Source organism: Pseudonaja textilis, chromosome 1 (assembly GCF_049901715.1).
Source record: "Pseudonaja textilis isolate UNSWEBS1 chromosome 1, rPseTex1.2, whole genome shotgun sequence".
Taxonomy (NCBI): Eukaryota; Metazoa; Chordata; class Lepidosauria; order Squamata; family Elapidae; genus Pseudonaja; species Pseudonaja textilis.
The window spans coordinates 35491530-35519462 of record NC_141990.1 but is presented as its reverse complement, the minus strand read 5'-3'; the positions used below and the strand labels follow the sequence as shown (position 1 = coordinate 35519462).

The 27933-nt window shown below is 35.9% G+C and overlaps 1 protein-coding gene across 27 annotated transcripts in view; it reads right to left on the bottom strand.

Moving 5' to 3' along the window:
* NRXN1 (neurexin 1) overlaps window positions 1-27933 on the bottom strand; it is a 915732-nt gene that overhangs the window by 208257 nt on the left and 679542 nt on the right. For all 27 annotated transcript variants that reach the window (XM_087930798.1, XM_087930804.1, XM_087930891.1 and 24 more), the window contains one exon: window positions 16375-16556. In XM_087930798.1, coding sequence (XP_087786924.1) covers window positions 16375-16556 — 182 coding nt within the window. The remainder of the gene's footprint in view (window positions 1-16374; window positions 16557-27933) is intronic.

Below are 27933 nucleotides of genomic sequence, written 5' to 3'. Positions count from 1 at the left end.
GGCTAATGAGAAACAGAAGGTATGCCAAATCAGATCAGACCTGCAATCTGTCAGATTAAATGGACTTTGCTTAACTGTGGTGAACATCTGATGCTTAAGGAAACATGGAAAGATCCTAAATAATATAATATAAATTTTAAGAGACACTATTCCATCTTTCAATGCATCCTTAGGAGTAGACTGCACATTCCTTGTACATAGAAAACAAACATGGTAAGATAAAACTAAACAGTCTGATTGCTTAGTTGTAGTAAGATATTTATATATCTATAATGAAAGAAAACAAGGTGAATGTTTCATGTAAATTGGTACAATTTGGGCTTACCATTTTATTTATGCTTACAGGTTAAATTGGCCCTAAGCTTAGCTACCTAACAGTAACAGAAAGTAGGGAATGGGAATGAAAAGATGCATAGCTCACTAGAACCCAATTAGTCTAAAACAATGGTGATCTATTCTAGTACACTCCTCCATGGAGAAACCTTGAATGCCACCCACAGAGCAGGTATTTATTTTATAACAGTGCTCCTTTTCAACCCAGAGCTGAAAAAGCTCCCTTTGTACTCCCCAAATGACACTTTTGCCAGAATCTATAAAGTTTCTAGGTTAAAAATCATAAGCAACTTGCCCTGATCATCTCTTTTCATTCTAATGCAAATGGAAGAAATATAGAGGGTTGGTCAGACTGCCATCCTTAGTTTAATAATAATAAAAACAGTCTTTGCTGAATTTAGAGATTATTCACTCAGGTCAATATGTGCCAGTTACTGCAGTCCTTTATTTTAAGTTTGTGCTTAACTTTCTTTCTGCCATGATTACATCTCACTTTGAAGTAATTTATCCCTACTGAAAGTAAGAAGTGAAGCGAAATATAAACTGGAAAGGGCCCTGAGCTGAGCTTGGAGGGACAGGGGAATCTTTCAGAATCATGAACTTCATAACTAGGATAATCAAGTTTTCATCAAGTCGTAACTCAGGAGATTAGAAGACTGCTGGTGCATTACCCTAGAAATCAAATCTGATTAACATCTAATTGCAGCACTGTGCTTAGGTATTAATTAGGTGTATTTTTCTAAGAGTCATAAATAGTTATTAAAGGGAAAAAAACTGGAATAATTTTTAAATTAGCATAAGCAGAGTGGCACACTTGAATAATAAGCAATGGCAATAATGAATGGACCTTATAAAAAAAAACAAGAAATAGCCAGCTAATTAACATGTTAATTCCAATACATAACTCCATTCAAGCAACACATATTAGCCTGCATTTGAAGGTAATGACTGATCCCCTGAAACTAGCTGTGTGGTATAACTTCCATTTTCAGAAGCAGATGGTGTATGTGGCATGGATGTCTCCTTATTCCCTCAACATTATGATGTAACATTGTCCAGGACATTGCGGGAAATATTAAATTTGAAATGGCGAGCAGCAGCCAGCTGCTAAGTTAAATCAAGGTAAGAGAAAGGGAAGAAGCTAAGCTCCACCACAGCCACTGACCTCTCAGCTCCTGCTTGCAGATGTCCTCTTATAATCATAGTCCTGTAAATTTGGGCTACTACATCTTGGAACAGCACTTTATTATTATTATTTTTTGCAGTGTCCATATTTTATAACCAGAACTCCTTTTGGGGCCAACACTGCAAGTTTCGAAGTATTGAATAAGGCTACCTCCTCCCAAAGGCTCAGCAGGGCTATTGACTTTCTGAAGTCACCAAGAAATACATGTGTATACATTGAAGATGTTTCTGCTGTAATTATCAGCAAAGATAAGAGTATCCTGTCTGCAGCAACCTGTCAAACAGTCAAACAGCAATCTGTCAAACAGGCTTGTATCAGAAACAACACAGCATTGTTTCTAATGGAAATTCCATTCCATTTGTTTTATTCTTGCAGAAGGAATCCTTCGGGTATTTTAAACTATCTTAAGTTATAAGCTACAAATCCATATATTGACTGGAGCAGCATATAAGTCCAATAAAAGAAATAAATAAATAGCATAGTACTACTATTTTAAACAAAAATATGTTTTATACTTACTATTTCCAGCAATTTTACCCTACATTTTTTTCAATCCAAAGATGGCACTTAATGTGCGTGAACATTTCTCACTGTGACCAAGGGGTAGAGAATCTATTAAATAGAAATCTCTGGTATAAATAGGATGATTTTCAAATCACCTCAGATTTGTCAATTTTCTCCAGTTGGGAGATTATGTTAATGAAGGAACTTCCTATTATTGGACACACCTCCCCCCACATTGAATTTTTAGATAGCATTAGAACTATGTGAACAGGAGAAGTGAAATAGCATTAAGTGATTCAATGCAATTACAATTTTTTCATTGTTTCAACAGAATTTAAATCAAGGTTTTTAAAAATACATTTAAAAGACTCTACATTATATCAAACAGCAAGCAATTCTGAAATTGCCAATTACAAAAATCAGAGTGCTAATTATATTATTGGTAAGAAAAAAAAAGCTTTTCTGCCTACCCATTTCATTTAGTAAATATGATACCATAAATTTTAAATGTCATTTGAAAACAAATCCTAAACCTGATTATAAAAAAGCACAGCAATGTTAAAATCCTATTCTCTTATGAGTCGGTATCATCATTCATAAAGCACAATGTGATTAATAAAATAATTATTTTATTTTCATCATCTTTTGGCCTTCTAAATCTTTTCCAATGTTCTTTTCCATGTGTTCTTTTGAACAAAATATAGAAAATATAAAAATCCTTTCCTACACTGACGACCTTCAATTTCTGCAATTTCCAGCCATACTGGCCAAGACAACGGCGCTAAGTTGGGGAAAGCAGATATAAGCACACAAATTGAACGTACTGTATTGAATTCTTTAATATCTATCATTTTTATTGTTTTAAAACTTGTTGCTTTTTAGAGGTTTTCATGAAGCCCATTGCAAAATCTGCCATTATCAAACTGCACAGCCATTGTTTTAGACTCAAAAGTATATATTTGGTAGCTTTCTACTGTATGTTTATTTATTTCTCCATATCTAAGCAATTAGACATTGGAAAATAGCTCACAGAGTGCTCTAAAAGAACTAGTCCAGGGAGAGCAAATATAGCAGTACTTAGCAACTGCACATTCCCCTGACACTATTCTGAACAAGAGTTATCCCCAGATGAACAGAGAGTTATACAGATGTGCACAAAATGTTTGCAATTTAAACCTCATTTTTGAGCTAAACTGATGCCTTTTTTGGAGAAAGGGAGGGCTTCTTTCATTCCTTTTTATTATGCTGATAGTCATATACATATAATCCATGTGAGAATTTAACAGAAATGTAGCCAGGGGTCTTTCTGGAATTGAATCAAATTATTTAAAAAAAATTGAAATTGAAATTTATTCTGAGCAGAAGTGAGCAGAGTAGTTCAGTTTACAAATCCAGATTAATAACTTATTTTTGTGGTATCTTAAGAACTCTCTGATTGCACAGCCCCAGACACTTTTTTGTGGAAAGGAGGGTTGTATATAGTATAAAGCCTAAAACAAACTGCATACAGCTGAAAGAAAGAATTCATATTCTAGTACCACCACCAAAACCTCATGATAGTTTTTCTACCTCATCTCCAAATCAGCCACCTCCCAACATCAAGTTCGCTCGTTGGTCACATACAGGTTGCCTACCTGGAAACTTCATTATCTTGCATTCCTTGTAACCCGTCTAAAGGAAAAGTTATCTGGAAAGTAAGGGGTTTTCTGCTTGCCCTGGTAGTTCAGAATGGAATCAAGTAGATTATGCTTCTTGTACTCTACCCCAAAAGTGACCATTTTTAAAATTAATTCCATTTATAGTATTCCATTTATATTATCACCTCTCTCTTTCTCAAATCATATACTACTTGCATCAAGAAACAAGGGTAGGTGGACCCATCGTTATGCTTGAAATTAAATAAATATCATAAGCGTGTCTTTCTTCAGTAGTGGCCCTTTTGAGTTAATAACTGTAAATTTGTGGGAGGAAATCAACACGATTTAAAGATATCCATTAAAATGTATCATTATAGGCAAAATTGCAGATTTCTGAGTGGGAGGCAGTACAAGAAATTTTCTTGGAAAGGTGGGTGATCATACTCTGCCTATTAATTGGCTTTCTTCTAGTGCAGGGGTGTCAAACTGGTGGCCCTCAGACTGGATGCGTCACATGCAGGCCAGCTCCGTGAATAAAAAAAAGTCACAAAACATCATGTGACAGCAACATGACACCACAAGTTTGACACCCTAGTGTAATAAAAAGTGTAATGAAAAGGGTAAGCAGGATTATCAATAAGATCAAAGTTTGACAATGCATTTTCAAATTGGTTATGTTACTTTTCCTGTATGTTACATAATATGCTTTTGCTATTTTCTATTTTGTTTTTAGTATGTTTATATTTATTTATTTTTTAAATATTTGTTTTTTTTCTTTTTCTTTCTTGTACATTAAAGAATAAAAAGAAAGATACATATTGCAGAAGCCATCCAATCCCTACATATGCCCCCAAATTTGATTTTATTTCTATGATTAACTCAGAAGGAATGAGGAAGTCAAATCCTGTTCAGTCACTAATGCTGTACAGTCCTTCTCCCAGAGTTGACAAAAGTGTAATATTGGGGATTTTAAACTTTGTGATGCTTCAGAGCACCGACAAACTATCACTGCCCTTGAATGTTTTCATTCCATCTTGTCCTTGAACAAGCACTAACAGGTTCATACACTACTTATTAAGATTATTTCTTTATTTTGACCTCCCCAGTTTCTTGTGAATACCTCTGTCTAGTAACAAAAAAGGCATATGTTTATGGTATGTACACACATATACATGTAATTATAGCTGTCCATCGGTCCATCCATCCAATCATCACATCTTCAAAAAATTTATAGCTGAGGACTAGAAATACCAAAGAACATGCTTATTGTAAAAGAATTTGCATTTATCTATCTAAAGTACTGATTTCACCTTCATTCAAACAAGAATGCCAGTACAGTATATCAAGAAGTATTGCCATGCACTTCAAGATGAGTGGCATTTAAATTTGATAATTAAATATAGAAGAATTCTGCTGTAAATTATTACTTATTACATAATTTACGCTATTGGATTAGGGGGAGAGGTTGACTTCAGGTCACTTGTGATTTTGGGGGTGTTTTTTCTTACTTTTTAACTTCAGGCTGCCCAGTTCATTAAGAGCCAGGTGGTCTATACATTGCATGAATTAAATAACTCAGTGTAGTAAAAACATAGAAACATCTTAGCATTAAAAGATTAAAATGAAGAAAATCATAAATACTATCCCATAGTGCCTAAAAGTCCGAAGACACCTGAAAATTGGATGTCACGTAAACACAGCTGATAAATGAATTTACATCACACATGAAACAGGAAGGATTCTCAAAGCAAGAATCACTGACATCTTTTCACTTAGAAAAGATTGTAATTTACTTAAAATGATTAAAAATCTTTTGAATCTCTGATATCAGTTAGCCCAAAAGTGACAACAGTTGGATCAAAAAGTGTTTTTTCGCTTCATGTTTGCTTCTCTAAGGTATATTCATTTCAAACCCCATCCGGAAAAGCTTGAACATCAACTCATCACATCCAGGAACCACCTACGCATCACACCATCCCTCTTATCAGATTCTAGTTGATTCCTATATTATCATGCTATTATGTTTTTAACAGCCATATAAATAGATACAGATACAAATGTAAACAACACAGCAGATGGCAGCATTTAACTGACCTCAGCTGATTTTGAGAAAAGCTAAGAAGGATTGGATCTCGTTAGCAATTGCTGAAGTAAACATTAGGAATTTCTAGGGCTGCAGGCTAGCCTGGATAGTGAAAAAAAGTCTCAGAAAAAGGCAACCTTAAACTATTTCTGTAATGTTACCGCAAAAACTATATGGATGTGCCAATATAATTGTCAGTAATTTAATGTCAGTCAAGGGTATCTTCCTTTTTTAAGAAAATGTTTTTCAAACATTTTAAGGGTGTTACATGGGACAAAGCAGTAATGCTAAGGATCTATTTTTAGCCTAAAACATTCTTATGCAACATGTAGCCTATACATGTTCAATGTGTGTGTGTGTGTGTGTGTGTGTGTGTGTGTGTGTATGTATGTATGTATACACACACACACACACACATATACATACACATACACACACACACACATATATATATATATATATTCTTAAGTTTTCTCGGGTACTTACATGTATGGCATTCAGCTTTGTTTGGGTATTTTCCCACGTCATTGTAGTTGTGCTTTTAAAGTTGTAGCGATGTTTCAGCAGAATCTCGTGTGTGTGTGTGTGTGTGTGTGTGTGTGTGTGTGTGTGTATGGTATTCAGCTTTGTTTGGGTATTTTCCCACATCATTATAGTTGTGCTTTTAAAGTTGTAGCGACGTTACGGCAGAATCTCATCTGCCAATATGCATTTGCCAGATGAACACAATTCAGAAGCCTGATGATGGCAGATGAGATTCTGCCGAAACATTGCTACAACTTTAAAAGCACAACTATAATGACGTGGGAAAATACCCGAACAAAGCCAAATACCATACATGTAAGTACCCGCGAATACTTATATATATATATACTGTACTGTATACTGTAATTTAATGTCAGTCAGCTTTGCCCAATATTTGGAGCTGGGTATATAAGGGGCACTGAGAGACATCTATAAGTGAGAATGAAGAAGGGTAGAATGTTTTGACCATGCTTCATTGCCAAATGCACTCTGCCCTGGTGTGCACAGAATACTAATCTACAATGAGTTGGCTGAGAGACATCAGAGTAAACTAGAAATTTTCATACTTTGTAGATCCAAGGGGCTACATTAAGAGTGCTAAAACTTGATGAAATCAACCAATCACAAAATAATAGTAGATATAGCTGTCCCCAAGAGGGCAAAACAATTATTCCCAAAAGTATCATTGTCTGAATGTGTGAGAGGAATTTTTTATTTTTGCAAGAATAATCAATCCAGTGTCTTTCAAGCTGTTTTAATATGTCTTCAAGCCATCTGTCTACAACAACCCCTTCCCATCATTTGACTAGAAGCAAGTTGTGAAAAAGAATGAGGTTCTAAGATCTATAGGGAGCAATGCTGAGGATCCAATTTATAGTCTGGTAAAAAGCAAACAAAGACACCACCCATTTGCAAACCAGACTTATATGTAGCAATGAGGAAGCTGAAAGTCACCCTTCCTTTCAACAAGACCAATTAATTTCTTTTTAAGCTCATAGAAAAGCTTTCATTCCTGCATTCTATCCATTGCTCACTGTAGCATCTTAGAGTATTTTAATCCCTGGCCACAGCTTTTTGGGGGGTTCTTTGGGTGAAAATTAAACAAAAATAACCTGCAAAGCAGAAATGTTCAAAATGCAATAATTGATAAGACATGAAAACAGTCTTACAGAACATCAACCAGTTTTTATTAAATTGATTATTAAATAGGCACGTTAAATGAGTTTTATTCTAGCATATCCTCTGCTTCTGCGGCAGGGAGGGAGGTGTATGATCCTCCTGAAGGTAGAAGTTAATGTAAACATTTTTTCTTCTTAAGGGTTGATTAATGCAGAAGTGGAACTAAAGCTTTTCTTCAAAAATAAATCTACTCAGGACTGCTACATCATGATAATTTGTAGAGTGAATTTAAAGTTTCCCCCAAGGAAGATCTGGCTATTAGTGATGATGGGCAAAAGATCTTTAGCCCAGCATCACTATTAGTAACCTGCAAAACTTGCTGTTCTGTATATTTTTGCTACCTACCTAATTAATCAGCTCAGCTGTGGAAGAACATAGACAAAGTTTTACAAGAACTGTAAAGCATTCAATGAGCCTTATAAGCCACTCTACCTGGCAAATAGCTATTCAAAGACATTTTTGTTTAGAAAATATGAGATCCATGTCTTTTAGATAGACAAGACTTGGATCCTGGGATCCATCTATTTATATATCCAATAAACAACATGGATTATGTACTTCATGAATAATGAGCAAATCGGAGATTTCTGAATACATCTCAGTTCAGAAGTAATTCCCACACACCTCAGTATGCCCTATACTTTATGGACCACATTTGCATATGCAAGATGGGAGGCTATACAGACTGAATGAATGAGTATTTCCAAGGGAACAGAAATAGATGATCAATACTGATTATTTAAGGAGTAATTATCTTCATAGAAAAAAAATCATTACAAGCCACAGCACAAAGGTATCATATGCACTTAAACCACAAAAAAGCATAATTATCCAGTCTATTAAGATTGCATTCAATTTATTTGCTTGTTTGTTTGTATCCCACCTTTATTATTTTTTACAAATAATTCAGAGTAGTGCAAATACCCAACCTACCACCCTTCTTTTATTTTTCCCATAACAATAACCCTGCGATGTGCGTTGGGATTATAGAAGTTAAGCACACACATGTGTATTCTACAATCAAATGGTCTCTCCACATATCAACTATGATCACACCTATTGAAGTACTAACCCTCAGTCATGACATCAATCTGTGTGATCATACAACTACATAAGAAAGTTCTTTGGAACATGTGGAAATTCAAATTTAGAATTTTTTGTAACTCATTAAAGTAGTCACATTTTTTTTCCTCGTCTGCTTCAGTGGACCCTGGAAACATACAGTTGTGCTATATCAGGGGTGTCAAACTGAATTTCACTGAGGGCCACATCAGAGCTATGGTTGACCTTGCGGTGGGTGTGGTTGATGGTGGGTGTGGCTGACTGGGTGGGCATGGCTAGTTTGATGCCACTCCCCAAAATGCTGGAATGTTTCCTCTTTGCATTGGGTAGACCAGGCCAAAGCCAGACTGGCCCAATTTTTCCTCTTCACATTGGGTAGACCAGGATAGCCCCCTGGGCCAGATCTGACCATATCATGGGCTGGATGTGGCTCGTGGACCTTGAGTTTGACACCCCTGTGCTATATAAATGATTTCCTGCACTGGAAAGGAATTGTACTAGATGAACTCCAAAATACTTTCCAACCTTACATTTTATAATTCTATGGTTCTTCCCATTTGACTATGAAGCACTATGGACATTTAAGGTCCATGTAGATCAGGAAACTGTAATTTGGTATCATCATTTACATTATTTTCACAGTGACAGCACTCTTAATATCTGTGTGAATGTTATATATCACACACTGCCATCCTGCACAAGGCAGCAATACTCCGAGATACAATTCTGGTTGTTAGAACAGGAACATGGAGAATATAAGATGGAAAGAAAGCACCTGACTGCAGAGGGCTTTAATTTTCAGTGGTTTTTGAATGCACAATTAAGAAAAAGATTTATAGTAGATAAAAGGCAGCAGAAGAAAGAATTTCAAGCTGAACTATTTACAATGATGAATATATAATTGTTAAAATGTATATGGTTTTATTGCTATTTGAAATGGAAAAAGAATAAATAAAAGATGTATGATAAAATGGGCTAAGAGCTTTGGACATGAAATGAGAACAAATAAAGTTTTTATTCATGAGTTTGAAGATTAGAATGAGTGGTATATGGAAAGAAGAAAATTATGATATAATCATAGAGAAAGGATAAGTTTTAAAAATATCTATAAAGCTATGTAGATGATCAGAAACCACTTTTTTAGAATTTTTCTTTTTTTCTTTTCTGTTTCTATTCCTATATTTCTTCTTCACATTCTTGTTAGTTTTCATTTTTTTCATTCAAAATTTGCACTGATTCTAATTCTGTTGAAAAATTTCTTTAAATATTTTTTAAAGTTATATAATTCTAAGATGCAGCCTGATATTCCAAACTCTTGGCAGTGCCTTAAAGAACAGAGTGTTTCAATTCCCCTTTCTTAGTGACAATTAATCTGGGAAGGGTCTTTACATAAATGGATGTAAACATTCATGGCTAATGCAAATGGTCAAGTCAGAATCAAAAAGCAAATTTCTTCCAGTTTGTTGTTTGTAACAGGGAGTATGTCATGTCTGTATTTGGACTTTGGCAGAACATCTAATAGAACATGAAGGGAAAGGAGAGAAGGAAAAGAAGGAAAAGGAGAAGAAGAAACAACAGGAACAATGAACCACTACTCAGTTGCTGCAAAAAATTGCACAAGCTAACCACAAAAAACAGTGACATAGTACAACAACAGTGCAGTGGAATATCTACAAGAAGTACTAATTGCCTGTAGGAAAGAACTGGTGGGACCACAAAATAGAAAAATGTAATAGAAAATAAAGAAGCTAAAGTGCTCTTGGACTTTAGAATTCAAATAGACAAACACCTGCCACACAAAACTCTAGACTTGACAATTATGGATAAGAAAGACAAAAAAAGTCTGGATTTGGATGTTGCAGTACCTGGAGAGAGCAGAAGAGAAGAGAAAGAGCTGGAGAAAATCATAAAATATAAAGACCTGGAAATAGAATGATTGTGGCAAAAAGAAAGCAAAAGTAGTACCAACAGGTGGCTTGGGTGCAATTCCAAAACATCTGGAACACCATCAGCACTAACCAAATCATTATCAGTCAATTCTTAAAGGCAGCTTTATTTGGAACAGCTTACATCCTGCAACATTACTTTTTATATTATTAAAAAAGAACATCTGCCTATTCCAGATCCTTGGAAAGTATTTGATAGGCGACTATGAAGCTAACTATAATAACAACTAGAACACCAACAACATTGGCTGTCTTAGGTCTTTGGGAAAGACTAGACAGTTGGATAAAAATGCCAAATACAATCTGAACATCTGGATGACTACGACAAAATTATAATAAAGACATATTTCCAAGGAATAGCTTTCATGATTCAAGATAGTGGCCAAGAAATCTAGAAACATCTTAAGGATAATTCTTTGCCTTGCTGTTAGAATATTTTGTTTTTAGTGTTTGCATTCTTTTTGTTTTGCTGTCATTATTACTCAGTGTATGATAATATTGCACAAGTCTTTTGTTGACTTTGCTTTAAAAACTGCATCACATTAGGTTTTTTTTTTAAAACAAAATGCTTGTAAAATATGTTCCTAAAAGGTAGCATAAAAATGATTTAAGGGAAGAGTTACTGTTCCTTAAGGTTGCTGAACAAATATAATGCAATGCCAATACTGATAGAATTACAATATTGAAAATAAACAAGTAAATAAGATAAAATACTAACAAGGAAAAGTTTGGAATATAAAAGAGTAGATCATACATAACTTAGGTAGATGGGATGAGGTGATTTAGAAATAATCATCACAAAACATTTTCCAAGATGACAATGTATACAGTGGTGGGATTCAACCAGTGTAACAACTGTTTGGGTGAGAGCATGCACAGAGCATTAGAGAACAGCTCTAAAAATTACCTTACCTTCAGCCCCGATGAGTAAAACAGCTGAGGCGTGGCAATCTACTCTGCTGCATCTTTCAGCTGGGCTTCAAACAAAAGAAATATACTGTATGGGGACTTCCGGTTTGTGGTGCTTCGGTGCACGCAGAAATCCGCGACTGTGCGCGGTCCCTGCCTGTGTTCACTGCCTGAGTGCCCCGAGCCATTTGGCTTCGGGGCTAAGCCACCTTTGCAGAAGGTGGTGAAGACTGGGGGGCTCTGGCAGGGACGAGAGACACCGCATCTCTCTTCCCTAGCCAGCTAAATCTCCCTCTCCGAAGGCAGCTGAGCGGCAGTCTGTAATGGCCGCCACATAGAAGAGCTCAGCCGGAAAAAGAAAGTGCTGGAGGAGCTTGTGAAGAAGTGAAAGTGATCTTTGCTGACCGGGACAAAGGAACAGTGAAAGTATCCTGATATTTAACACTTATTAAAGACACACTGTTCCTAGACTGAGTAAGCAGCGAATGGATATTAAAGAGAAAACTTTTTTTCTTTTCACTCTCCTTCCAAACGGAACAGCTTTGAGAGAAATCGGAAAACCCGCATTGAAGGTATGCTAAATGCTAAAGACTATGCTAATGCCAAAGGGATATGGATTTCTAAATATTTAAAGAAAAAATTTTCTTTTGCTGTGAGTGGGAAGGGAGAGGAAAAAAATTGAAGTAGAATTTGAAATTAAGGAGCAGACTGCCTAGAATTTTAAAGAGCCATTTGAACATTAATAAGACTTCAAAAAGACATATTTCAATTGGAATTTTGTGATTTAATAGCAACCCCAGAAAAAGAAATGGAAGAAGGGAAAAAGTGCTAAAAGAAATAGTCTATCTGGATTGTTTAGTGACTTTGGATCTTTTGGGAAATCTTTTTTCTTTGTTTAAAAACACTCGGGTGGTTGTTTTGGGAAATTTTTTTCCTCTTTATAATGGCATCATCCTTGGATGAATCCAAAACTGAATATCAAAAATATAAAAAGGAAGAATAAGACTGGAAAGATACTTTGGACATTCTTTTTCAATCTCTAGAAATGGCAGTACGTTCCTATGGAGAATTGATTGTGCAGCAGGATAATTGGGACAAAGAAGAAACCATCTTTGATGAACATGTGATCCTATTTGGGGAGGAGAAGAAAGAGGAAAAGAAAAAAGGGATTTTAAAACCTAAAAAAACAACCAAAAAAGATAAAAATGAGTTGAAAGGTGGATATAAGGTTAGAAAACAACAGAAAGGAGGAAAGCAGAAGAAGAAAAGGAAGGTGGAGAGACAAAGGGGTAAAAAGGGTAAGGAAAAGAGTAAGCAAGGGAGAAAGGAAGGGGTGAGAAGTCTCAATGATGGGAAGCAAGATTTAAAGAAACAAAATTCATTTAGAGACAATGGGTAAATCTAATTGAAAAAGGGATTCTGTAAGGTACATAAGATTGTGTTATTATAGGCGTTTTTAGAATAAAATGTTTAAGATATAAATGAGTATTAATATGTATGATTAAAATGGTATTGACAGGGGTACTAGTTACATTATATATTTATAAATTTGTTCCTTTGTTATTGTTGTTCTTTCTTTTTCTCTCTCTCTCTATATATAATATATTGTGTAACTTTAGGATGTGCTAAACAGAATCCCAATACAAGTTATGTGTGATATTAAGTATTATTAGGTAGGGGAAAGAGTTAAAGGCGTCATAGTCCATAGTACAGGAGAGGTTTTGTTTAAAGAGAAAAGATGAATGGATAGTTAAGAACAGACAAAGAATGACAAGTATTATGATTTGAACTGAGATAAGTGGAATAAAACTAAGAGAGTTAAAAAAAGGAAGAAGCTATATAGAAAATGGAAAACGGTAATAAGATATGGAATGATATATAAAAGGAACATGATTTTTGAAGTGGTGTCTGTACGATGAGTTTTAACCCGGGATCAAGCAACTTTCAGAAAAGATGTTTTATGTTTTTATGTTTTATGTCTTGTCTGTTTTTGTATTGGAAGAGAATAATGAAATTGTATAAGACAGATGGATATAAAAAATGTATACAATCTAAAGTTAAAGAGATATAACTTGAATAAATAGAAGGAAAGGGAGTAATAAAGAGAAGTTCGGGATAAGATATGAAGATGAACAGATAAGGTAAATATATATACTAAATTGTGTTTGTATGGAAATGTGATAACTTGGAATAATTCTGTCTTTAAATAAGATGTTGTATTGGTTTTTTTTAGAAAAAGATTTCTTATGTCATCATATTTTATGTTTTGTTTGTTTGTATATTGTTTTGTAAAATCAATAAAATTTGTTTTTTTTTAAAAAAAGAAATATACTGTATGACAGATTACCGTGTTTCTCATATAATAATGCCAGGTCTTATTTTTTTTGAGCCCCTCAAAAATGGCTAGGACGTCTTTTGGGGGGGTGAATTAATTTCTCCCGCCCCCCCATGCACCAGCACCAGCTCCAGAAACAGCATCTGAGTCACTCTTGCTCTTCCCCCATCCCCGTAACAACAGGAAAAAAAAGATTTTGAGGTACCTGGGAGTGCTGCATGCTGCATTTTGGTTTAATCCCAAACGGCTGGATGGGCGTGAGAAAGCCGAGCAAGCATCTCTGCTGCTGCTACCCTTGGTGCTCCAGCCTCGGGCTCTGCAAGTTTGCAAAAGTCCCGGTGCGCAGCCCGTTCCTGCATTCCAAGAGCCCAGGCTGAGCTGCAGCTGTCCCTCTCTCGCCAGCACAGTCTCCAACAACAGCGGCAGCAGCGGCGGGAACTATGGAAGTTACGGAGGCGGCTCCCCCACCCGAGGAGCAGCTGAAACACTTCCACAGTTCCCGCCGCTGCTTCCTATTGGGGGGGCATATTGTTGGAGAAACACGTTAGTGCAGGAGTGGGTGGGTGGGGCCAACTCATTGCTGGAACTACTAGTTCACCTGAACTGGTCCATACCACCTGAATCCCACCCCTGAGTGTATATTGCTAATAGATCAATAACTGATTTTTTGCCAGAGGAGTTATTTCTTCTTCAGTGAAGTAGCAAGCTTGCTGTTAAATCTGACTCAAACTTAATATATCAAGAAAGTTGAGATTAATCTAAACTGCTAAAATGCTCAGTTGCCATACTTAAGTTTATCTCAACTGATGATTTATTTATTATGCCATAAAAATCCAGACATTTTCCATGCTGATTGCTATTTGTTTGCTCTAAGGCAACTTTAAATTACCCTACTAGACCTTTCAGGGTACCAACTGTTTTCTATTCAGAATTTATCACCTCACAGTAATGATGGGATCACTCAGCTCTTGTCAGGATATCCACCCAAATAGGACCATTACAATTCCTCTGACAGATTCTTTTACAAATTTGCTAATACCAATACATCTTTTCCTGACATTCATACCACTGAACTACAATATATTACTACAATTGAGACCAATGAAGTAGACAGCTCTAACAATGGATAGTTTGGATATTCAAATTTTTGCATTACTCCTAGCCCATGCATCCACTTTGGACCCTACAAATTCCAATTCAATTCAAAATGAAATTGGTCTTAACTCTTTATGGTCCAGACATTCCAAAAACCACAACATTCAGGACATGAGCTTCTCCACATTCCTTTTTAGACATAATATGGAAAATAGAGAAGTCTTTCAATCACATCACAGTCTTCTGGGCATATTCAGGGAACAAATGGGCTAGGATTTCTAATTATGGTACCTGGATTCCACAGAACACATTAGCCTTGCATAGAAACCTCAACAATACTGTTATGTCCCTGGAACTTAAAGAAGTTCCCACCCAGGTCCGTCTGTGCTGCGGGGGCGACTGCCCTCCCTCTCATTGGCTGGTTCTCCCCAGCAGCCAGCTATAAAAGCAGGCTGCGGGGTCCGACCAGTCGCTGATCGCTGCGAGCCAGTTCCAGGCTTGGCAAGCACGTTCAGTCCTTTATTATCCTAATAAAGTATTGTTGCACCCATGCCCTGGTTCAGCCTCTCATTATCCGAACTTAACAAATACACTGGAAGTTTGCCGCCTCCCCCAATTCAATTGTGTTCAATTCTCAGAGACTAGACTCCTGCATTTCTCTTTGCAAGGCTTTTCAGAAGTGTTTTGCCAGTTCTTCCTTCCTGCTTTAACCACTATACCAAACTGGCTCGCTCTACAATATTTAAATTACCTCATATTGTTACCTGATTGCACTTTCCACCTCTGAGCTGACTGTTTATAGACATAGACTTTGTATAGACAAGTATAATGAAATATGGGACTCATTCACACAAAATACAATAGGTTAAAATATATTAATTATATCAGAGAAACATATATGTATTTGATTACCATCATCATCACTGTTGTTGTTGTTGTTATACATTGTATGAGTATATGTAAAATTGATTTTTTTTTAATTGCTGGAATGATTTTTTATACTATAGGCTTTTTTCTTTGTCATATTTCTTTTACCTTTATATTATTAATTAAAAAGCAACACAAAATAATAATTCAAAAGTTACCCCTATTATTTCCATGTTAGATTTGGTGACATATGGTACAATTGTGAGATTTTTAATGTGCACTTAATGCACAAAATAATGAAAATGATTGCATTGCTCCCAGGATGTCAGAATCATAATCATGCACCATATTCACAATTTAATATATAGTTTCATATCTCACAGAAAATTGCAATAGGTCAAAGAGAATCTTATTTTATGAAAACAATTCATAATCAAATCTGCAGCCTTTTAAAATTACCCTGAAGTCAGCTCATTCAAACTGTTTTAAACTCTTGTATTTTGTTATTAACCAACAGGGCTAGTCTCTTAATGCCAACATCCCTTCCAAAATTGAGACTGAAATTTATAAATCATCAAATTGCTTTGGAAAAAATATTATTCAATGGTAGAAGATCAATTTCAGAAATGGACAATACCGTAATAGCCATTGCAAAAGCTAAAATCGAAGCTTTCAGACAAATAGTAGCATTACATTTTGCTGACGGTACTTACGATGTGCAGCTCTAAATAATCACCAAGCCCAGTCGAGCTATCCACGCGCACCAAGATGGCTTCTTTTTGAACTGTGCTAAACCCTATGGCCAGTCTATCTGCTCGGGTGCTGGGCCGATCATTAGGAGGCCAGGTATATGTAATCTGTCCACCACCTTTGCTAAATATGTATGTTGTTCCCGCTGTAAGAAAGAAAACAAATTAATTAGTGGTTCAGTTCTAAAAAGGAAAAAAAGTGCTATGTATGTTAATGCATTTGGATTTTTTTTTATGCTAGCATCTTTTCAACCCCTTTAAAAATATAATTCTTACCCTCTCAGAACCCCCATCCAATTTTTGCCTGTTTTTCTATACAGATTTCTTTATATACAGTCTGCGAACCTATATTTATTGACCTGGGAGCATTCCCTGAATAACTAAGAGATAATGTGTTACTTTTAAAGAACTTTGATGTTAGTCCTATTTAGGCAAAGAGTAATAGTGTGATGCAAGAGGATATGTACATCCCTTGCCCCCAATACCTCCAGACTCACAAATGTCTATTTGTATCTAGATGTCTAGATCTAATGGCATCTGTAAGAGCATTTGACTATTCATCAGCCAAGAGTATTCACCAGCCTCTACACAATCTGAATTTGGCCTTATCAGAATCCCTCAAAACAAGAAAATGCATTAAGGATTTTCAAGAGCATATGTATATAATGCAGTTCTAAAATTTAGCACACAATGATGGACTTAAGACTTTTGCAGGCATTCCAAATACTATCACACTTGTAATCCATGGTGTGCTGTCTGAATTACTGCTCATAATTTATCACTCCCCACAGTCAATTTGATTACTAGGTTTTCTTTTTTACAATCTCTTACATTATTGCAGTCTGTTCAATTGGCACTAATATTCCTTAAGTCTGGAGACGCTGAGATCATTTGATTTTTTCTGATCCTTTTGCACGTTCAGATTTTTCAAATCAACATTCAGATACATGATGGAGTAAGGAGTAATTCTACTTATAACCTTGTATTATCAGAATTTCAGAACTAGTTCCCTTATGCACACATAATAAATGAGATCTTATCACTGGAAAATAAAGGTGTGAATTTACCCAAAGATTTTAAAATTAAATGAATAGCTTCAGTCAGTATGGATGCCAAATAGCTTTTAAAAAATGTTCTATTGTCTCTAACAGTACTGTAGTAACCAGTTTGCTTTTGTATTTCCTACAGATCAGACATCCAGCCCTTGCTTATCAATGGAGACTGAGTGGAGCAAGTGGCCACTTTTAAGTTTCTGGGTGTTACCCTAAAAGAGGACCTGACCTGGGATGCCCACATTGCAGCCCTCATCAAAAGGGCCCAGCAGAGATTATACTACCTGAGGCTTCTCAGAAAACAACAAATGAATGAGAAACTGCTGGTGACCTTCTACTGCTGCACCATAGAGAGCATTTTAACATACTGCACCTCTGTATGGTTTGCCAATTGCACAGTGGCAGATAGGACATTAACACCAGAGGGTTAATGTCATTGCCCAGAAGATCATTGGTTGCCCTCGCCCCTCTTTGGAACAGCTTTATAGCTCCTGCTGCCTTAAGAAAGTTCAAAACATTCTCAAAGATCCATCTCATCCTAGGAATCCTTTTTTGAACTATTACCATCTTGCAGACGGTACAGAATAACAAAAACAAGGACAAATAGGCTGAAAAACAGCTTCTATCCCAGGGCAGTAGCTCTTTTGAATTCTGCTGTATAGTGTAGTGTTGGTGTGGTGTCGGGGGTTTCCAGTTCAATGTGTGAAGGGTGAAGGATGTCTGTTTGTGTTTATTTTCATGGTCATGGTCATGATGTGCACTGAAGCTGGTGTTTGATTTTGTTGTACGGGGTGCAATGACAATCAAGTAAACTAAACTAAACTTAATTTTTAAAACTCTCAAAAAAATTCATAGCAACATATGCTCACAATAACATACTGTATATTGGTTTTCTGTGCTTTATTTTTAATGATGCAAATTACTATAGAAGAAATTTTAATACAATTACCTTTTAAATTGTCTGATATGTAAACGTCCTTGATAAAAATTTTCAGAATGCAAATCCCTCCACCCAAGTTCTTTCATTGAAAACTATATTGCTATTTGTACACTATTTTTAGGATGATGCATCTTTTTAGTCCCCTTTATGTGAATTTTTGATCAACAACAAAAAAAAAACACAAAAAGATTTTACTTGACAGTAACATTTGCCTTCCTCTGAAGTCAGTGGGAGTACAATATCTAACTTTGCTACCAATGAAATGTGAGATGACATTGTTCTATATTCCTATGTAAAAGGGATACACATATAAATAATTCACATTCAAGTCCTTTATAAAAAAAAAATTAAATTATGCAGTTAAAGAAACAAGACAGCTTTGCTGTCAAGTAATTCTCATTCAATTCAATATATCCAATCATATATTCATACATTGTAAATTTATCTATATGTTTAAAGCAGGTTTTAAATAACCACTAGTTAGGGTCACTTAGTTGTATTCAAATATACAAACCCTATTCCCTGCTTCTACCCAATTGATCCTCAAAAAAAATATTAGTCTGTTAAGGACCAAAAAAAGTCCTTTTTTTCCCCTGAACAAATAAATAAATCAGAACATAGTTTGAACTAAGTATAAAGGAAATGCAAATCCAGAGGGGTTCCCCCAGAATAATGTAAATGTTTATAATTAACTACAGAAATATCTGATGTAATTGAGACAACAACAGCTGAGCTACCTCCCTTCCTGTCTCCCCCTCAGGGAAAGAGTTGAGAGGTAAAAAAAGAAGTTAAATGTTTAGCTAAGAGTTTGGGAGAATAATAACTGACTCATTTTTCTCAGTGATTTACCACAGAACACTAGCCACAAAAAAGGGAGGGGGAGCAGAAACAAAGTAGGATCCTGCCTAAGGGACAAACTGCACATTATGCAGAAAGCACAGCATACAACTGTTAGTGCTGTGCAATTCAACTGCTAATGGGACCACAGACAATGAGGAAAAGGAGGCTTATTCCTTGCTGTGACTGGGATGAAATCACCCTTATATCCATACACCCAAATACACCAGCACAGCTATGAGATTTAATTAGCCCATATTGGTAATTAAAGAAAAATAACAAGCAGCTGCACACCATGCATTCAGCATAACAAGCTGCTCAAACCCATGTTCCTCACAATCAGTTCTTGTCTTACTTGTTTTTAAATGGAAACCATGCAACTGTAAGAGCCATAACAATAGCACAGCATTTAGACTTATATTCAATTACATAGTCCTTTACAGTACTCTGTGAGCAGTTTACAAATGTCAGCATATTACACTCCACAATTTGAGTCCTCATTTTACTGACCTCAGAAGGATGGAAAGCTGAGTCAACCTTGAGCTGGTCAGAATCAAACTCCTGGCTATGGGTAGAGTTATCCTGCAGTACTGCATTCTCAGTGGTGGATTCCTCCGGTTCACACTGGTTCAGCTGAACCAATAGCTAATTCATTCTGCAGTTCAGCAAACTGGCCAATCCCACCACTGGCTGGCCCTTCCCTTCCCCCCTCCCCTCCCAGCCACTCATCGCCTGAATATATAAAAGCTTGTTCATATTACAAGCAATGAATTTGTTTGTGTGCAATATCAAAATTACAGAGATTGTATCCTTACGATCTGTATTGACTGTTTCCTAGTATGATTTGATTGCTTAATGTACCCTAAGACTATTAAGATTCTTGACTCTTGACAAATGTATCTTTTCTTTTATGTATATTGAGAGCATTTGCACCAAGACAAATTCCTTGTGTCTTCAATCACACTTGACCAATAAGGAATTCTATTCTATTCTTTTCTATTTTTCATATTGGGCAGCCACGGTGCGCAGAGCAGTGCAATCCCCATGGGCTGGAAGGTAAGGTTGACGGTGGGGGAGGGAGACCATCTCCGGGCCACCACACTTGGCCAAAGTGCTAATTTTTGTTATATAATATGAAAATTCTAGATGTAACCTTCAGGTTCTGTTGGTGTTCATTATGAATACATAATTTTAAATATCTTGTTTTATATAAATTATTCTGAAATATTAGTCCAGCTGTGTGAAGGATCCAAACCTGGTATTGCATTGGCTACAATATTCCGTCCATTGTCCTTACCTATGAGCCAGAATGTCAACTGTGGAATAAGAAATTACTTATTACATATTCCAGCACTAATCTTTTTGATTTTTGTAAGTCATTTGAAGACAGTGGGTAAAAAACCTGGAGATATAAATACGAGCTGTCAAGTCTCCCTCTTTTCTGTCCAATGCCAGGAGCTCTTTTTCCAAAGTGTCATAACAAGTGAACTATAAGTTCCTTGCTTCCATTATGGACCTCATTGCAAAATCAATTCAGGTAAGTCACTTGACATCAAGCTGTCTCTTTCAAACCACTTAGGAGCCTAAAATCATGGAATACGGTAGTATCTTATTAAAAATCTTATTAAAAGGTATATATATATATATGCATCTGTGAGCTACAGTTCACAATAACTTCATTAATTAGCCCCCTTCCACCGCCCACCCTTGTGTTTAGCTGGTCTCACAACATGCTAACTCCTAGTTCTGACTTGATTAATGGGATTGTCTGATCAAGACTTGCAAACATAATTTTGAACTCAGGTGATATTAGAATCCAAGTCTTCCCAATTCATGATCTATCTAGCGTGGATCCTCTCTCTTTTTTCCAATTACATTTGGTTGCAAACACATAGCTTCTATGGGTTAAGTTAGGGGAGACTGCACAAGTGTGTTGTAGTACCCACATTTTATTTGGAGAAGCCTTAGACTTAGAATAACTTTATTATCACTTTAAATGTACACTAATCGACATACATTAAAATGAAATTTCATTGCATACAGCTGAAATTTCATGGCATACACCTCCAATATACATTACATAAACCTGACAAAATAAATAAATAAATACAAAATTATGTATATATCCACAAACCCACATATATTATATGACACAGAGAAACAACACAGGATGGATGTATACTGTACATGTACATGGCAAGAAAAATGAATCTTGTGACTTTACCAGATAGATGGCATACAGAACAAAGCTGTTACAGAAACACTTTGAAACCTCCTCCCAGAGGGGAACAACAGATATACACCATAAAGTGGGTGTGCGGGGTCTCTAACAATGCTTTGAGCTCTAAGCACACAGCACTTATAAGTTATAAGCTTCCTATAAGCTTCTTGGCTGTCCTTACCACTCTCTGTATGGATCTTCTATCTGAGGCACTTCCACCACCAAACCAAACAGTGATGCAGTTTGTTAAAATGCTCTCAATTGTTTCTCTGTAAAAAATGGCCAGGACAGGAGAAACGTGTGCTCTCCCCATGCAACGCAGGAAATGCAGATACTGGTTTGCACGCTTCACTAAGGATGATGTGTGAAAAGATCAATTCAAATTGTTAGTTATCTGCACACACACCCCACCCAGATACTTAATACTGTTGACCACCTCTACCGCTGCATCCTTCATACTGAGTGGAATATGACTATGACAGCTCTTTCTAAAATCTACAATGATCTCCTTTGTTTTATTAACATTTAGACCCAGGTTACTTTTATTGTACCAGGAGAAGGGTTTAGTTTCCTCCAGCTAGAGTTCTGAAATAAAACTCTACTCCCTACTTTACCTATGGAACACTCTATTGCCTGAAGTTTGGCAGGGACTACCCTCCTAATCTTCTGTAAAACTTTGAAGACTTGTCTTTTCCCCTAAGGAATGGGATAAGATTAGGTGACTACACATCAGAAGTTTGACTTGGCACCAGGTTGTTGTTGTTGTTATGTTTCTAATGTGTTCAGTTTTATAGTTTTAAGAGGGGTTTATATGCTGTTATAACTTTTGATTGAGAGTTGCCCTGAGCTTGTTATAAGAAAGGCTACTATACACATGTTTTAAAACAAGCACCTCCTCCTCTCTATCCACACTGGTGCAGATGTTGCCAGCCACAAACACCAGTAATGAGTTAGGTGCAGGCTGACATGATGTAAACTATGTTCTTCACCCTAGCATGGATCAAAGGCCACTCTATTACTCAAATTTCATAAACAAAAAAATATGAATGAACCTAAAAACCTCCCTTCCTTTCTCCTGGGAACTCTTAATTTTAGCTGGGTTATTCTGCCTCCATGCCCATCACTCCAATACTGGAACACCAGGGGACAGTCAAATAAGCAGCTAATAAATCTGTGTTGAGGAACACTAAATTAGCCTTTGTCTTATCTACCAAGCTGCTATTCACTGAGCTTCTCATGTTAATTATGAAAGAATGGTCTCTGTTACATTCCAGAACAGGCCCTTTAGTGTTTATATTTCAGAAAGCAAACATAATAATGTAAAATTCATTACTTGTGAGCCAATTGGTTCTTTACTGTCATCCAGCGCTCCCTCCATTAATGATTAAATCCTACAAGGAACTTAAGATATTGTTCTAATAAAACACTCGGCTTGCTATCCATTTCAAATTTACAGAGTAACAATGAATTGGGGATAAGGGGAGTCCTAATCTTTTAATTTGTACTTTTCTCTTTCAGTGTAACATTATATCCAATGAACTCAAGAAGCAACACTCACAGTATGGTAAAACTGAATTCAATCATACAATTATAGCACTCAAAAACCAACTACTGCTCCTTACCAAGAAATTCTAATCTATATATACAAAAAGGGTTTTCTTGAAAAAGGAACACTCACAGGCATTCATTTATTATTTAAAACATTTCTATGCCATTTTCAAATGAAAAATGCTTCTCAAATTAGAATAATATCTCATACAATGTTAAACAACAGAAAATGGCAACACCTACAAATGCCAACAATTAAATACTAAGCCAAAATCTTATTGTATCTAGAGCTCGGCACATTTCTTTTTCTTTATTCTCCTACATAGAGAAATTGGATAGATTTTTTTTTTCTTAATCTGTATAAAGGAAAAATAGATTTTCCAACCGTTTCACATTGTCTTTATTATTGAAAAATTCCAGTAGAAAAATTAGTGGCCGGATGCATCACATGTAGGCCACACCCACCCCAGCTCCGCAAAAGGAAAAAAATGTCATGAAATGTCACATGACAGCAACACAATGTAGCGAGTTTGACACCCATGCTTATACGTGAATCAACCGCACAGGGCTGAAAGACAAGGTTTCACTAACATTCATCTTTTGTTCACCATGCAACAAATTTGTTCAAGAATGCCAGAGGCAGGAGAATTTCTCTAAATTATTTTATCCCTTGTAACATGTTCTCTCTCACCAAAGAGAATGAAAATTGACAGAAAAAAATGCAGGTGAATTTATCCACTTTACAATAACAACATTGTAACTGCAGTCGAAAATAAGGTGAATTAGATAAGATACTCCCTGAATCGCAAAGATTTCAAGTTTTTTTTAAAGTTTGCACAGTCTCTATAAGATGATCGTATTCCAGAAGTCCAGAGCTAATGTGCAAAATGGTTCTTTTCTCCTATTTACTAGTTTAGCAGCCCTCAAAGATGAATAAAGAGCAAGGCTTCAATAAATGACGATTAGTGCAGACCAGATGGTACATGTGAAAACAGTCCTAGGAACCTAGTCAGGGATAAGGGGGTAAGGAATGAGAAACTATGAAAGGTAGATCTTACCTGGTTCATTAAAAATTACATGCTGGAAAATCTGGCTTTTGCAAAAATGAAGGACCAACAGAAACCGATCCTCCCATTTAAAAGAGATGGCTGAGAAATCTGTTACCCATGAGAAGGAGATGTAAATGGTCTATGGTGTATTTATAGACATATCTATTCACAAAATGGAGGCAAGAAGGGAAATTTGTTTGATATCTTAGCTATCCATGATATTCAGGGGTGGGATTCGACAGGGTTAACTATCAGTTTGTGATTTATGAGATTCAGTGATTTATGATGTGCTTCCCTGCATGCTGCACTCACGCGCACCCGTAAATCGTCATCAGCACACTGTGTGCAGAGAAGCAGCCTTTGAAAAAGCACTTTTTTCCTGCTGTTTTAACTGCAGCTGTGCCTTGTGTGGCAGCTGAAGTTGAAAAATCAGGAAATAAAGGTCAGGTAAGAGCCTGGGTGGGCAGGTGGGCAAAAACTTCAGCAGACATAGAACCAGTTCTATGTCTGCTGCTCTTCAGAGCTACCGGTTCTACAGAGGTGGATAGAACCGGTAGAAACCCACCTCTGATGATACTATATATGCAGGATTTGCCCCCCAAACATCCTGAATGACAGAGGCTATCCAGCACTTCATTATTTTTGACTACAGACTTTTCAATAGTAGATTTGTAGAGTGATACTTATTGACAACAATAAATAGAAAATATGTTACATATAATTATAGCACCAACAAAAGCTGGATTTATCTACCATTTCCCTTAGTTCATATAAATGGTATATAGTTATGTCTGCATCTTTTGTGTATATCTGATTTTTGCTCAAAAATTGTAACGCTGTTAAAAATTTTTTAAAAAAAAGATCTAAAAGAAACCATTGGAGAAAGAGGATGATTATATCCATATTTTGGCCCATCACAAACTGCCCAGGAGTTTCCATGCTAAGATTTTTAACAACTCATAAAATATTTTAAGTGTAAGTAGTAGAATCTTGGATCATATATTTATATGAAGCACATGCTTTAAGCATAGGAAAATTCATCTACTTTTAGCCCATTATTGCATCCAGTGAAATTTCCTCCAGCATGGGTTCCAATAAATTTAATAAAATAATGCCCATCTGGGTAGGCACTATATTTGCATAAGAAAACTATGCTCTTATTTTCACCAAAATCTAAGAAGCCTGTAAAATTCCACATAGCAGCCAAAATAAAAAATGCTGCTCCATTTATTCTTGTATTATAGGTAACAAGGATTTTTCTCTTGCCAAAGCATCATGTGGAAAACCAAGTATCTATAAATAAATCTAAAATGTCTAAAAACTCTACAACCTCCTCATTGATTGTTGGTTAACTTTCTCAAAGAAGTGGAAAACTTCAATGGTGGAAATATACTTCATTCACACCATTAAATCATACATGTGTTTGTAGAAAATATGCAATTTTCACAGATAAAATTTAAATATTGTATTAACAAGTGGCTAATTTCACACTGGCCTTAGAAATTAAGGGACTTATAACTGAGCCTTATAGGTAGGAGACCCCCCCAAAAAAAAAAAACATCCCTTGAGTCACAAAATTCTTTTTTTTAAACAATACACTTTAAAAGAAATAGATGCAACTAAAGCAACCTCTGTTTGATGTGAATGATAGCTGGGCCTTCACAAACATTACAGGGGAGAATATTTTAAAGGGCCTGCCCACTGCTTTTCAGAGGAGTCAGTTCATAAATTAATCTTTTGTTTAGGATCCAGTCATTAGCTGTAGAATGGAGTTAACATTTATTACAGGTAGTCTTCGCCTTACAATAGTTCATTTACTGACCATTAAAAATTACAACAGCACTGAATAAAGTGACTTATAACTGTTTTTCACAGCATCCTTTGCAGTATCCCCATGGTTATGTGATCATAATTCAGGTGCTTGGCAACTGGTTCATATTTATGACTGTTGTTGTGTCCCAAGGTCATGTGATCACCTTTTGCGACCTTCTGACAAGCAAAGTCAATAGGAAAGCAAGATTCACCTCACAACTAGGTTACTAACGTATCAACTGCATTGATTCACTTAACAACTGTGGCAAGAAAGGTCATAAAATGGGGGCAAAACTCACTTAACAAATGTCTCACTTAACAACAGAAATTTTAGGCTCAATTATGGTCATAAATTGAGGACTACCTGTATTCTTGTTAGTTACAATTATTAATATGCACCTTGTATAAATTCAAAGCATCTTTAATTCTGAAAAAGAAATAAGTACTGTAACTATAAGAGAAAACTAAAACAGAAAAAGCAAAAACAAAATCTTGTTACAGTATGAAATATTCCTTTTCACTGTTCAGTCAACTATATCTCTCCATTCTCCACCACCACTTTGTATTTCCTGTTTATTTCTAGCAATGTTGTGTTCAATGGGCCAAGAGGAAACATCTTTGTTTTTTATACTGTAAATAGTGGAAATCACCAAGTACCAGCCTTTTCTTGTAACTGGAATGGAGCTATCTTAACTGCTGTGGACTTTGGAAGCAGAACGTTAGGAATGCAGGGCTTACAAAAGTGTGTTTTAAAATGTAAAATGGACTGCTTTAAAACAATCCAATTGGAAAAGTATTTGCAACAAATGCTTCAGTAACCTTTTCTAGATGAAAAGTTGAAAGAGAAATAACTTAGAGCAAAAGGGAAATAATTCTGTAACCCTGTTATAAAAACTCTGCTTCTACTATTGCATGATAAATTGATAACATGGATGATATATAAAGATTAAGTTCATGAATGAACATGAATGTGTCTAAACCTTTGAGGGAGGGGGGTATTGACATAAGTAGAGATGCTTCCTAATGTTTTTCCCCCCAAATGGAACCAGAGGCAAGACTTTGACTTTCCAGAGGTTGCCAAATTACAGCTTCCAAAAGTTTAGTTGTTTTGACCAATAATGAAGGCTACTGGGAATCTATAGTTCAACAATCCCTGGAGAACTATTGTTTCACCTTTCTGGATATAATCAATATGTGTTGTTATACTTTAAATGTTAAAGTTTAGACTAAATTAAGATTGAACTCGTATAAGTACAATATTTCCAGGGAGTAAGCCACATGAATTAAGTAGAACTGCATTCTGAATATACATGCATAGAAGTTCAGAATATTTAGTAAACATAAGAAGTAGAGACCATCTATTTAAACAGAACAATTTCTTCTAAGCGAAGAGAGAGAGAGAGAGAGAGAGAGAGAGAGAGAGAGAAGCCAGGCTGGCTTTCTGTCCATTTTACCATATTGCCTTCTTAGTGAATTCTGAATTGAACATTTTAGTTAATAAAAGATTTTTTTTCCATATGATGCAAGAAAAATAAGCATCAGGGAGATGAGAAAATTAGAGAAAAAGCTTTGAGTGAAAGTAGCAAAGAGGACAGAGTATTCAATGAACTTCCTGAAGTAATTAACATGAAGAGACCTCAGGACAATTATTTCCAGTTAGTTAAGCAAATAAATATTAGTACTGCTAGAATGACAGCCTTACAATCAAATATATATTTTTAAAGTTAGGATTACAGTGTGATATGAAGTTCTTTGAGAAGTCAAAGCCCATTCTTCTAGAAGGGCTAACTGCATAATAAGCACATACCACACCCTTCAAGTGTCACTTCCCTTCCCGCTCCATTTGCTGTCACGACAAGTTGCTGAATTCTTTTAATTGCTGTCAGGTAAAATTATATCACCAATCCTAAATAAGTGCTCTGGTACTATCAAGCTCAATTGTTCACAATCCATTTGATTTGTAAAGTAATAACTGAAGAAATGAAGCCTTTAAATTCATGACACTAAAGTGTCCTCATTGTCCCTAAGAATTCATGATTAATAAACCAGAATGATGAATAGGAA